Source organism: Alexandromys fortis, unplaced genomic scaffold (genome assembly GCF_014885135.2).
Source record: "Alexandromys fortis isolate MF-2015 unplaced genomic scaffold, M_Fortis_MF-2015_v1.1 scaffold_19, whole genome shotgun sequence".
Taxonomy (NCBI): domain Eukaryota; kingdom Metazoa; phylum Chordata; class Mammalia; order Rodentia; family Cricetidae; genus Alexandromys; species Alexandromys fortis.
Genome location: NW_026067890.1, coordinates 7,226,451 through 7,239,255, shown reverse-complemented (window position 1 = coordinate 7,239,255; position 12,805 = coordinate 7,226,451). Strand labels below are relative to the sequence as shown.

General features: G+C 47.1%; 1 protein-coding gene across 2 annotated transcripts in view; it reads right to left on the bottom strand.

Moving 5' to 3' along the window:
* The window catches only part of Bcar3 (BCAR3 adaptor protein, NSP family member), a 103,764-nt gene extending 92,877 nt beyond the window's left edge, over positions 1–10,887 (bottom strand). The window contains exons 1-2 of one of the 2 annotated variants that reach the window (XM_050156381.1): positions 10,767–10,887; positions 2,890–3,219 (exon numbers count right to left, since the gene is read on the bottom strand). In XM_050156381.1, the coding sequence (XP_050012338.1) occupies positions 2,890–3,219; positions 10,767–10,780 (344 nt within the window). In that variant the 5' untranslated portion in view covers positions 10,781–10,887. Of the gene's footprint in view, positions 1–2,889; positions 3,220–9,510; positions 9,949–10,766 lie in introns of those variants that run through there. The other variant, XM_050156458.1, reaches the window with a different exon arrangement.
* Positions 10,888–12,805: the final 1,918 nt, after the last annotated feature.

Genomic DNA, 12,805 nt, shown 5'->3' with positions numbered 1-12,805 from the left:
AGGGTGGGTAACTGGAACCCCGAGACGTGCAGATAGAGACTTACAATGCAAGGAAGCTCTGGTCTGGATTGCTGCCTTCTGTGTGCTGGTGGGGTACCATAAAGGGGAAGCCTAGGGTGTCCAGGAGGACCTGCCATCGCCATGTCAACGCCAGATGTGACGAGATGGGAAAGGGCCCATACTCTGCGTCTGGCCGGGTCACTGTAAGCGGACATTAACTGTGGATATGGCCGGTGTTTGGCTGGCCTCCCTTCAGCTCTAAGCCAGACCAGATGTAAATGTCATATCGTCCACTGTGGCACGTCGGGTAAAACCTCCCTCTCCAGAACTTCGGGTTCACGTTCATGCTCCTCACCTCTAACCACCCTTGTATGGAATCTTTCCTCATATCATGGTTTATTTCAAGGAATAGAGGTAACTCATAATCTGACTGGAATACTTTTAAAAGAAAAAAATCATGTATTCAGAACTCTTAAAAATCAAAGGGAGATATTAAAATAAAACATGTTGGAAAATGACCTTTGGTAATGAGTCTCAAGGGGTCAGACTTCATGAGCCTTTGACACACAACCCATGAGGTCTTCCTACTCTCTGTGATTCATGTGGGATATACACTTGGTACTTCTTGTCTTTATGTTAAATAATATGACTTTTGGAGTGAGGAAAAGAAGGTACGAATGTAGATGAATGGGGCTGTGAACGACACACAAACCCTACATTGGCAAGACCTGCTCATTCTTCTGCAGCCGGGACTTCAAACTCGGGACTTGCGTCCACCCTCTGATAAGTTCTTTTACGGAGCTCTGACCTCTGCCCTAGTCGGTTTTTAAATAAAAAAGCTTTGAACTCCAGGCAGGTTGGCAGTTTGGACCCTGGGTGTTTATGAAGGACTTCCTGGAGACAGGAGGCAACACACTCGCCTACCCTCCTCCCCAGCAGCCCGGCTCTAGCCTTCCCCCCCTGTGAGCTGGTATCTGCTCAGAGAGGACCTCACTGGTTTAAGGTGTGGCTCTGTGAACTGTCTGTGTCTGGTACGTGGCAGATAGCTAGCTCAAGAAGAGATAAGGCAAAAAAAAAAAAAAAAAAAAAAAAAAAAAAAGCTTCAAATGCTTCCCAGTTAGCTAACCATAGCAGCCAGTTCTGCCTCTGCATCTTGCAGCCTGACATTGATTGGTGCTTGCTTCTGTCAGTTATCTTCTTCATCCTGCCTACTGGATGCCGGAGGGGCCATAGTAACAATAATGCCCTTGGGTGTTTGCTCATCTCAGCAGCGGGCTGCCTGCAGGCTCTCTGCTAGGAAACCACAGAGCTGGGTGTCCCACGGGTGGTCCATGGCTTATTACCACTGATCTGACATGAGAAACATTTCCAGGGCCTTCTGACACTGTCCACGGAGAATACCTGGCCTTCACCTATTTTCTTCTTATAAACATTATGAAATTAAAATTGATGCTTCAGTCTTCTCTGCCTGCTCCCCAGCCCCCCAGATCTCTACTGCTCACCTCTCAGCTTTACCCACTCCAGTTATAGGCCACACCAGATTTTTGCGAACACACCCAACTTGCTGTGAGCTCCAGCTCCTTGCCTTTGGAAGCAGCTCCTACACAGGTCAAGGTCACCTTTTTCATTAAGTAGTCATCTTAGATCTAAAATCATCTCCTTAATGACCTTTACAAAGCAATAACTACCTATGTCCACGGAGGCCAGAATGTCAACCTGTTTCTTCTACAGCATTTGGTATACTCTTGAGTTCTCTTATTTGATTGCTTGTATCTGATCGCAGTTCAGAGAAGGCGTGGCTTCAGATGCAAAAGGACAAAATCTGATTACAGCAATACTTTGGCTGAGAGACTACCTTCAACGCTGGACCAACCCTTTGAGTGCTCAATGGGACTGGGGAGAGTTTTCCCGTGGAAACCCTGGGGAGTATAAAATCAATATACTTCAAAGAACACAGGTATGCAATCTATAGATGGAACCAAAACACGCGTCCGGATCAGAGGCGCTCTTTTTGCTACAAGGTTGGACAAGAATGACTACGAGGGAAGACACCACCCTGTTCTTTACCTGATAACATCCCACGCTGCTGATCTACAGGAAAAGGAGCACACTTCCCAAACTGGCTCTAACCAGCAGGGGCCAATCCCAACCTAGGCACTAGGAACCCAGAGAAGCAGCATTCGCAGCTGTGAGGCTTACTTACCCAGAGCCCTGGCCTCAGCAGAAGAGAAATCAATCTTTTCCCCAACAATACCGTGAATCTGATCTGGCAATGCAGCCACACAGAATTTAATTTTGGTGGATTGGCGGCTAAAGGAAGTGTGGATCCTAGCTTACATATGCCTTGGCATTGCTACAGAATTAAATGGATGTAGTTTAATTCAATACTATGATTTTTTTAATGTGTTTTAAGAGTCTTAATGTATCAAGTTTGATTTTTAAAACTCAAATATTAGATGATATGAAGAAATGATTCCTTTAAAGTTGTTATATTTAAGTTGTGGTTACATACACTTTACACCAGAATCCTTATCCTTAACAGGCACATACAAAAATATATTTAGATAAAAGAAGTTTATTAGAAAATGAGATTTGCTTCAGTGATGGCAGAGGAGGGGAGACAGGGAGAAAGAAAGGCAAACAGGACTGGCTGTATCAGTTGGTAACAGCTAAGGGGCAGGGAGAGCTTTAGAGACATTAAATTGTTCACTTGAGTTAGGGATGCAGTTCAGTGGTAGAGCACTGGCCTCACATATACAAGGCCCTGGGTGCTCTAACACCGGAAGGAAGAAGGAAGCGAGAAAAAGGAGGAGAGATTCATACATTGCATAGATTTAACAGAAAGCCCTTTAGACAAATAATTTTCACTCATAAAATGACAGGAATTACCTGAAGGTGAAGGTGTCCCCTTTCCAGTCTTGCGGTGGGTTTTCCTGGATGATGTCCCGGGTCAGAGGTGAGCTCTGCCGTGGGGATTTGGAGTGGGGAAGGGTACCCATGTGACTGGCACTGTCAGAGGATCGTATGGGAGGAGGGCCTTTCTTCTTCCGCGGAAGAGTGCCATGTATAGACACGTCTTGATATGCATCTGTGCGAGGCTCCGCGAGAGGGGACTTGCTGCTCAGAAGGTCCATGGACGAGGCCAATGGGAACTGGTGATTCACAACCATGTTTCTCGGAAGGCTGGCAAATTTTCCCGCAGCCATGATTCTCTCGACGCTGAGGAGGGAGAAGAGAGGAGAGGATAAAGCTAAGACATCCACAAGAGTCAGCTTCAAGCTGATTGAAGAAACTAGAGAAAAATTAAGAAACATCAAAAGGTGAATAATGTCTGACGGTATTACTAGGGGAACATCATAAGCACAGATGTTTGTTCATCGTCTCACTCTTTCAGGATTCTATAGGGAAATTCAGCTGGATGGGCAACCAATCCAAATAGACAAAAACATCTCAGAGTTGTTAGAATCCTATGGACCATCTTTCTATTATTGAAGTGGGGGTTGCAATTAAGAAAAAAGATTGTTACGTAAGGACTGGTAGGTTCGGTAATAAATACCAGGAAAAGTATTACAAATTCTTAGACAATGGCTACCGTGATTTCCACCACCTTGCTAACGGTAAAACAGGCAGAGCTAAGTGAAATTCCTTAGCTGCTGGGATCTACAGTGCCGGACCCAAACTGTGCTACCCACAATGACAGGGCAGCTTTTCTGGCAAAGACTCGATGCTTATAAATAAATCAGTGTACTCCAGTTAACCAAGGCAGGGTCAGGGGTCAGGGGTGGCTCTTTCTTCCATACATCAGCTTGATCGGTTGTACCGGAAAGCCAGCAGGTGGTAACACCCTGTAGATTCTTTCCAAGAGGAGTCAGGAACCTGCCAGTCACTAGCAGGGTCAAGCCATGCCCACAGGTGCATGTAAAGTCAGGGAAGAAGAGAAAGGGAAGGCGGAGAGAAAAAAGAAAGGAGGAAGGAGGGCGCAGACAGAGAGGAAACTGACCAGCGAGACGACAGCACCAGCTCCAACAACCGCTCCCAGGTATGCCTAGCAGTTACCTGCCTTGAACGGTACTAGAGTGCCAAACTAAACTATGGTTTTGACCTAAGTCAAATTATACAAGACCCGTCAAGGCCAACATACAAATCAAACAGGAGCCCTACAAGAAACTGTAACCATTCCCTGGGTAAGCTATCTTCCATGCCTATGACATCATAGGGTCTGTGCATCACTGCGGAACAGCTGAACTCCACAGCCCATTCCCAAGCTTGCAGCACCATTGTCAGGGGGAAGAAGAGCCTTGAGTGAAAATTTCCCTATCGCATCCCTGCCGAGCTGGCTCTTACAGAACTGTTGGCTTCACCATCAACCGCTCCGTGAGCCCACGGAGGTGGCAGTGGGACAAAAGGAGTTTGCAGAGGAAACACACTTTGTATGTGAAGCCACACAAACCCACCGCTACACGCCACAGGGAAAAGTTCACAAGTGCTGGGGGCTGCGTAGAATATACTCAAGGATATAGCCCTAACCTTGTCCACTGCTCTTTGCCAGTCTTGATAAATTCAGAAGCTTGGCTGCTGCGTGTGAGACCACATAGAGAAGGCTTGGCTCACGGGGATGTAGAAAAACAGGGCGGGGAGTCCTGGCCAGTTCCTGGCACACTGCCAGCACTTACTCAATGTTAATCATTGTTATTAAAAAAAAAAGAAATCAAAATTCCCTAGCCCTCTACCTGACCGCTAGTGACGCAAACCAACCAGTAGTCCTCCACCCCACCCCCATTTTCAACCCTCACAGCTGTGAACTCCTCTGTTCACACTATCAGCCCCTTCTTCATTGACAGGCCTGCATCATCTTAAAGAAACTGGTGGGGTGGGATGGGGAGAGAGACACAGCACACACCCTTAGCACCACACAAAACATCTTCATGTGTAAGGCCGCACTGTTGATCACATCTATTTCCGTGAGCCAAGAAGAGCAAAAGTGATTTTAGCCCCGGTGACCTTGGCAGGTGGCTTCTCTGCATAGCCAAGTTGAGTTTGCAGTTTGAGATTGCACTAGAAGGCTCTATGATGCCCTTGAGTATATCCCCCATCTCAACTTATCCTCTGATAGCAAAGCCTGCTAATGTCTTCCTTTCCTATTTTTAATTCAACAAACATTTAAGTAGGACTCTATAAGAGGCAGAGAACCCCAACCTAGAACTCACAAATAGCGACCCTCATGCTGGAACAACAGTTAGCTTTGACAGAAGTACTCTATCAGAAAAAGTGAGAGGACACTGTAATGCCAGACCCATTCAGGTACGAATCATCCCCACACACTGCGTACCCTGCAGGCCTTGTGCCTGAGTGGAAAAGTTGAGAAACCCTTTCCTGAAAGACCTACAGCTAAGGGCAAGGCCATGGAGTCTTAAGGGCTCTGCCAAAGTGTCTGGCCTTGACTGGTGAGCGCCAGGGAAGGCCTGAACAGGAGGGATCCAGACTGCACCTCAGTAGATGACTCTGGTTGATTCTGGTAAGGGAAAAGGAAGCCAAGCTGTCACTCGGGCAGATGGCAGAGGACCAGGAAGAACAATGCAGGAGTCTGATCTCAGGAAGTGGCCAAGAGAAAGGACAGGACAGAGGGAAGAATTATTAGAAGCTCAAGGTCTCTAGTTGGAAGGAAGGAAGGCAAAGCCATGGCCATGGGGGGGGGGGTTGGCATGATACAACAGCATAAGTGGGTTCAGAAGGGACCCAGGCCAGAGGGCACCGATTGGAGTGGTGTGTGAGGCATTCAGAGTGGAAGGAGATTAGAGTTTGTACGCTAGACATGGAACCAGATGGAACCATCAACACAAAGGGACTAGGCCAGAGCACGTAATAGTGTCACCTACCTTACGACAAGGGATGCGAAAGTATCTCCAATACTACCCAGACTCATCAGCAAAACATGAATTGCATCCCTACTTCTCACCATGGCTGCAGCAAGCCTATCAGGACCAAGGCGGAGAACGAGTTCAAAGATGCAAACACCCAGGACTTAGTCTGGCTGCATGTTAAGAATCCTACAGGGAATATCCGCAGTGTGGCTCAACCACAGACCAGATTCTAAAATGAGAATCTCTGTGGGCAGGACACCAACATCAGCACTTTTTCTAAAGTTCCACAGCATTGCCCAATCTGAAGCCAGGATTGAGAAGCAAGGCATTGTGGGTCCTCCTTGGTAACAGTACCTTTCACTCTAACTGTCTCCTGGGTGACAGAATCGAATGGTGGAAGACCTCAAAAATGGCTGACACTGTGCTCCGTCTTTAAAACAAAACAAAACAATATAGAAATGACCCCTGACCTTGCCAGGTTAAAATTTATAGAGGAAGCTAACAACAGCAGCAAACATTGGTAGTTCAAGTTCATTTTCCAAGCTCAGAGGAATCACGTTCATTCATTTAAAATATTTTTTTGTGAGGGCTTACAGTGCACCAGGAATGAGCTATAATAAGGCTCTGCTCCCAAGACGCCTTAGTTGAGATGTGGGGAGTCCAACCAAACCACATAAACAAGAAAATAAACCAGGCAATACCCAAGGTGTAAGTACTCCAAAGAATTCAAAACAAAACAAAACGGAAGAAATGATAAAAGATGCTGGCTGGAGGGAAAGATAACTTTATGATACGATGGTCTGGCAGGGCCTTTCTGAAGAGCTAATGACAGGAGCTCTGAGACAAAAAGATAAGGGACCAGGCAAGAAAAGATCTGAAGGAAGTTCCAGGCAGGGGGCAGGATTCCAGTCCAACCAATGCAAAAGCCAAGGACTAAGCAGCTAGAGCAGATCCACAGAGTTCTAAACTCTGACTCCCATGTATTCTTCTTTACTTGCAGGTATTTCTATGTTGATGCCACTAGTCACTAAACACTCTTAAGTACCATTTGGCCTTTGAAAATCAAAATGGTACAATTCAGAATCTGGGTCTCAGAGCCAGAATTTACTACATCAAACCTCTATCCTGCCTCTGCCTTGGTAGCAATGAGGTCTGGGACACGTTACACCGCTAACAGTCAGTCGCCATTCCTTCAATGTGCCAACAATCCTGTCTTCATGGATTGTTGTGAAAGATTAAATGTGAACATGTAAAATGAAGTCCTTGGCGCACAGCAAACAAAAACACATCTCCTCTAAACAGGGCCGGGGCCGTGTCTGCACAGCTCAGTCACTGTGTCCCCACTGCAGCTGGGAAGGGTGAGGAGCGAGATGTCTCAGCCTAGAACAGACGTAAACACACCGAGTCGAGAGGACAGAGACCCAAAAGGGAATGGACACCAAGTGAACCATCTGCATGCTTTCAAACAAACACCAGCAAAGACTTTGACCATCCGCCTTCGACTGCCAGATCCTGAAACACCTACAAAGGTCAGATGCCCCATCTTGATAGGGAGAGTATGACATTGGGAATGCAGAGACCATGAGTGACCCTCACATCAAACAGCCTTGCTGCCTGCCTGCCTGCCTGCCTGCCTGACTCTGGCCAGCCACAGAGCTTTGAAAAGCTAATGAGCTTGGTCCCATTCACAGCAAAACCTGATGATCTTGCAAGCGGAGGCAAAGGCGCACAGCCCGCTTTTTTAGATTTTTCTCTGGTTCTGAAACGGGATATTTTCAGGTTGAACTCACACGCGGCAGTCTGAGGAAAGGGCCTCAAGGACTTTTATATTTCAAACTGGGAATGCCCCTGCCTCAGCTGCCCTTGGCCCTATCTTCTCGGCAAAGGCAGACAGCAAGGGCAGATGGAACTGGCTACCCCACAGATAAGATTGGCTTCTCCACTTAGAACTTTCACTTGGCTTTACGAATCGAGGGCAAGCTTATGAAGTCTAGCCAAATGACCGAAGTATGAATAATTCTTCCACGGATTGTATTTCAAGCAATACAGTGAAGGATTTACAGGGCAAGGTTCTTAAGATTAGCACCCATCTGACAAAGCAGTTCTTTCTATATCCATAGGAACTGAAGTCTTGGTTACTCATCTTGGAAATGTCAGGCTTTTTTTTTTGAGATTCTTTTGGCTTGTTTTTATTAATGAATTGTTTTATTTGACAACCTTCCACATTTGTTTAACATGTTTTGTCCTTCTCACTCGTCAGTCACTCTCAACTTCCTTGCTTGTATCTCTTTTCTTACCTACAAATTTCTTCCTAATGTCCTTGACATTCATTTCTGAAAACCAATTAATTTTACCTGGTCTAGCTTTGAGATTACGGATTTGAAGGTATCCATTTGAACCAAGGTTTGGTGGGCACAAATGAAGAAAATAACTCCTCTTCTCCTAGAATATACCAATACTAAGCATGAGCCGTCCTTCCTCCATGAATGATTGCGAACAGAACCAGTTTTGTACATGCCCAGTGCAGTTAATCAAAGTTTTTGTGGGTTCATGGTGGAAATGTCAGGCTTTTTAACAGCACTTGTGAGGGAGTCGGCGGCGTTGGGCACCGAGGGAGCATTTGGCATAGTAAACCGTTCTTTTATACTCAGGAGGCTTCCTGGCACCCTCGCGGGTGGGCTTCCCGGGGACTTAGAGGCCCCTTCCCATTCGGCCTTGCAGAGCCTCCTCCTGGTTCTCCTCTCCACCAGGGGGAACACAGAGTGAGATAATCAACTTCCAAACTGACCTTCCCTGGGCCCTGTACTTGCCTTGGAGAGGTCTGTGGAACCTTGGGAGATAAGACTCAAGGTTTAAAAGAATCTCTGAACTCGGGGCTCTACTTTTCCTGCCTAAACGCTGTAGGCAAAACCAGACTCGGGTTACTCCCCCTTTTCACCTTGTCTCAAGCGACTCCTAAACCTTAGTCCCACAGCACCGGCTGCCGCTGCCAGTTGCTCTCAATGAGTGTCTACACCTGATCAAACTTTTTTAAGTGGCAGCAGACTCGGCGGGCAAAGGAAGATGGGCTGCGACCCGTCCCTCCCTCCTTTGCCTTCCCCTCCCCGACTCAAGGGGAGCCACACAACCAACTATTCATTCTTTCTCAACAAAGGGAAGGCGAGGGGAGGGAGATGTTGTCAACGGTTACAGGGCAGACTCCTTCACTTTCTTAGCAAACTTCCCAAGAGATTAGTGGAGAAAGACTCCGGCTTCCAGCAGAGTCCTCTGGGCCACCTCACCTCCCCAACTTAGACCGGCCTCGGGCAGAACGGGACAGGACTGTGAAGGGGTCCGGAGGGGTCAGGAGGCCAGCGCCCGGGACGGTACATTCGGGAGCCAAAGTGTGGAGATGCTGGAAGCACATCACTGGCGCTCCACTCCCGGGAGCTCCGGGACCCGATGTCCCCGAGGGCACAAGTCTCACTCCTCCCCCCCCCCCACTTTGACCACCCCCACTCCCACACCAAGTCTATGGGAATTCAGGGGGAAAATAAGCGGGCTGCGCCCTTCCCCGAGTCTAACTTCGCTCTAAGAAACTTCCCAGTGCAGACTCGGGACGACCGAGGGAGCCCGGGATCCTGAGCACGACCGCACCGGGCACACTCACCTTCCCGCACAGCGCTCGGGGTCCCGGAGGGCGGCTCAGTGCCGCTCTGCCCGCACCGCCCCGCAGCTGCTCTGGGAGCGCGGGCGGCTCATGGTCCGCGGGTGTCCGCCGAGAGGCCGGCGCGACTGCCGGCTGCGCGGCGCGGTTCCAGCCCGGCTCCCACCCGGCTCGGCGGCGGCAAGCGCGGCTCTGAGCTCGCTCCGCGCTCTCTGGCCCTCAACTGGTGATTTGCGGCTTGGCGGCCCCACCCCGCCCAGCCGATTCGCCTGGCTGGGCCGAACCCCCGCGACATTTACATTCGGTGACCTCGTCTGGCTCTCCTCGGGGCCCCGGCTTTGAAAGTTTTGGCTCTCCGTTGTCTACCCCGAGAAGCAAGACCTTAAGTGTAGATCAAACTCTTCCTATGGAGAACCCCACTCAACCGGCAAGCCTCGCCTAATCCGCTCCTCCCCCTTGCCGGCGTTATTTAATTACCCAACAGACCTGGGGCTCGGCAGACACCTGGCTGACTTTCAATTTAAAGGGCTTTGATGGGACAAAGACGGAGGTAACCACAGTGAATAAGCCTGGAAACAGGCAAATCAGTTACTCCCACACGCGAGCATGGGAAGTTCAGTGGGTGGAGGTGCCCGCAGTACTATATGGCTTCGTGGGGCTACACATACTAACAGTTTTCAAACCTATTTATAAAGTCACTGAAACAGACAGACTAAAGGACCGATGGACCAGAATCCAGAAACACATCTGCACTATCTGGTGGCTTGACTTGCGTAAAAGTTATTGATATGGTACACCGGAGGACGGTACAGTCCATTAACCAGTGATAGGTCATGGAGTCATGATGCCCATCCCATATCACACCCCAAATCAAATCCTGATAGATTTTAGAACTAAATATAAAAGGTAAAAGGGAGAAATTATCAGAAAATACTTTGCCAAAAAGATTCCTTAAATACATGAAATATTAACTGTAAAGGAAAACTGCTCGTTGACATGATTAACATTGTGAGCTCCCTTACCATAAATGAAAACGCAAATCACAGGCAAAACATAAGCAAACACATCCAAAATAAAGGAAATGTATACAGAATATATAAAGAACGCCTTTAGATCACATGAATAAACCAGAACGGTCAACTGAAAACAGATAGGGTAGTTTTATGTAGGCAGTGTCCTAGCTCCATTCAGTTGCTGTGATGAATGCCACGACCAAGAGGAACTTGGGAGGAAAAAAAAAAAGCCTTTATTTGGCTTACAAGTTGCAGTCCATCCTCGAGGGAAGCCAAGGCAGGAATTCAAGCAGAGACCCTTGGAGGAACGAGGCTCACTGGCTTGCTCACCGTGGTGTGCTCAGTTTTCTTATGCAGCCCAGCCCCCCACTCCTTCCTCCCCCTCCCTGGTCCAGGGATGTCACCACCCACAGTGGTTTGAGTCCTCCCACACCAATCATTAATCAAGAAAATACTTCACAGACATGCCCACAGGCGTGTCTGATGGAAGTAATTCTTCAGCTGATGCCCCCTCTTCCCAGGTGACTCTAGATTGTTCAAATTAACAAGAACTCTCATAGAAGGGCAACTGGACGAAACCAGGAGAGCAATAAGTGGGCAAAGCCAGGAGTTCGCCAAGAACAAATCTTTAAAATGAGCCAAATGATTCTGCAGCTAAAGAAAGGCTGAAGTGAAGGTTCCACAGACAGCTTTAATAACAGACTCAAGAATTAAAAAAAAAAAATAGTAAACTTGAGGAACTTTGTGCTTTTTGAAAAAAGAAAGGAAAGATCCTATCGGTTGCTGCAGCACCATCAAGTGAACCAATGTATTGCATTGTGGGAATTCTGGCAGGAGCGGAGGAGGAGACGGTGGAAGAGAACGTCCTGAATGTGGACTGAGAAAGGAACATTTGGATCCATGGAGCCCAGGGAATGCTAACCAATTAAGTACAAACATAAGTTACCTTGCAATCAAACTTTATAAGCAGAGCCTTAGCACGTATGGGTATATGTATTACCTACACAATAAGTCCTTTTCAAACCATGCCCCCCCAGCCCCCACGCCACTGTTGAAAGAGCCACTGGTTTAGTTTTGCTTTGAAGTAGCCTTTAAAAGGTGACCTGGTTCCAGAACATTAAGTTTGTTCCAGTCGATTTTGAGGCCAAGTCAGCTGAAGGCTGTATAACACGGTATTCAAAAGCTCCGGCTTGTCTGCAAGACCATAAACAACCACTTGTAAGAACCCAGGCGTCACACTTCAGTCTCCCAAGCTTGGGCTGTGGCAGTCACGTCCTGGTCAGGTCTCCTGGACTCCGAGCGCCACTGGAGCAGAGAGACCCTTTATTTCGTTTTCTGATTACTGTTTACTGCTTAATGCAAACTGACAAAAACAAAAAACAAAAAAAAACCATGGCCAGCTGTAGACTCAAATGGGCAACTGACTGCTGCTAAGGGTCAGTGGCTGTCCCCAAAGATGGACTACCATGACCCTCTTATCTTTCTCTGTCAAGTTTAATTTTCTCTTCACACTGTGGAAACCTATTATTGATGACATGCTTCCCATTTTTATCTGGTGTGAAGACGTGTGGATTACTACACACTAATAGGAATCAGACTGTGTTTTGATGGAGTAAAAGAGAACATTTAAATTTAATTTTTGGTTTGGTAATATTCACATAAAATAAAGCTATGTAACACACACACACACCTTGTTAATTATTACCCTTGTGAGGCTAGAAAAAAGTCCACAGATGCCCAAGTCCCCAGATGCCCAAGTTCCTTATAGCAAATGGTATAATATTTACAAATACCTGTGTGCTCCAAATTCTCCATAGTTTATAGTACCTAATACAATGCAAGCGTTATGTGTATACTTGTTAAGTTGTATTGTTTAGAGAATAAGGACACATTCTCATCTATCTCATTACCTTATATTAATTATACAAAATAATGACACTGTGACATTTTCATATATGAATATAAAACAAATCATGGTCGCCTTCCTCCTTTAACCCTCTACTTCCCAACTACAGACTCTTTTTTTCTAATGACAGGGCCTCATATAGAGCAGGCTGTCTCGGAAGTCACTATATGATCCTCCTGTCTCCCAAACAGTGCTGGGATTACAGATGTGCAACCCCATGCCTGGTGTATACTAGGCTAGGAATTGAATGCAGCGCTTGCACATGCCAGACAAGAACTCCACCAGCTGAGCAAGTCCCTGACTTTCTCAGACGTGGGTTTGTTACATTTTAAAGACTTATTTCTTTTATGGGGATAGGTCTTTGTCTGCATGTATGTAT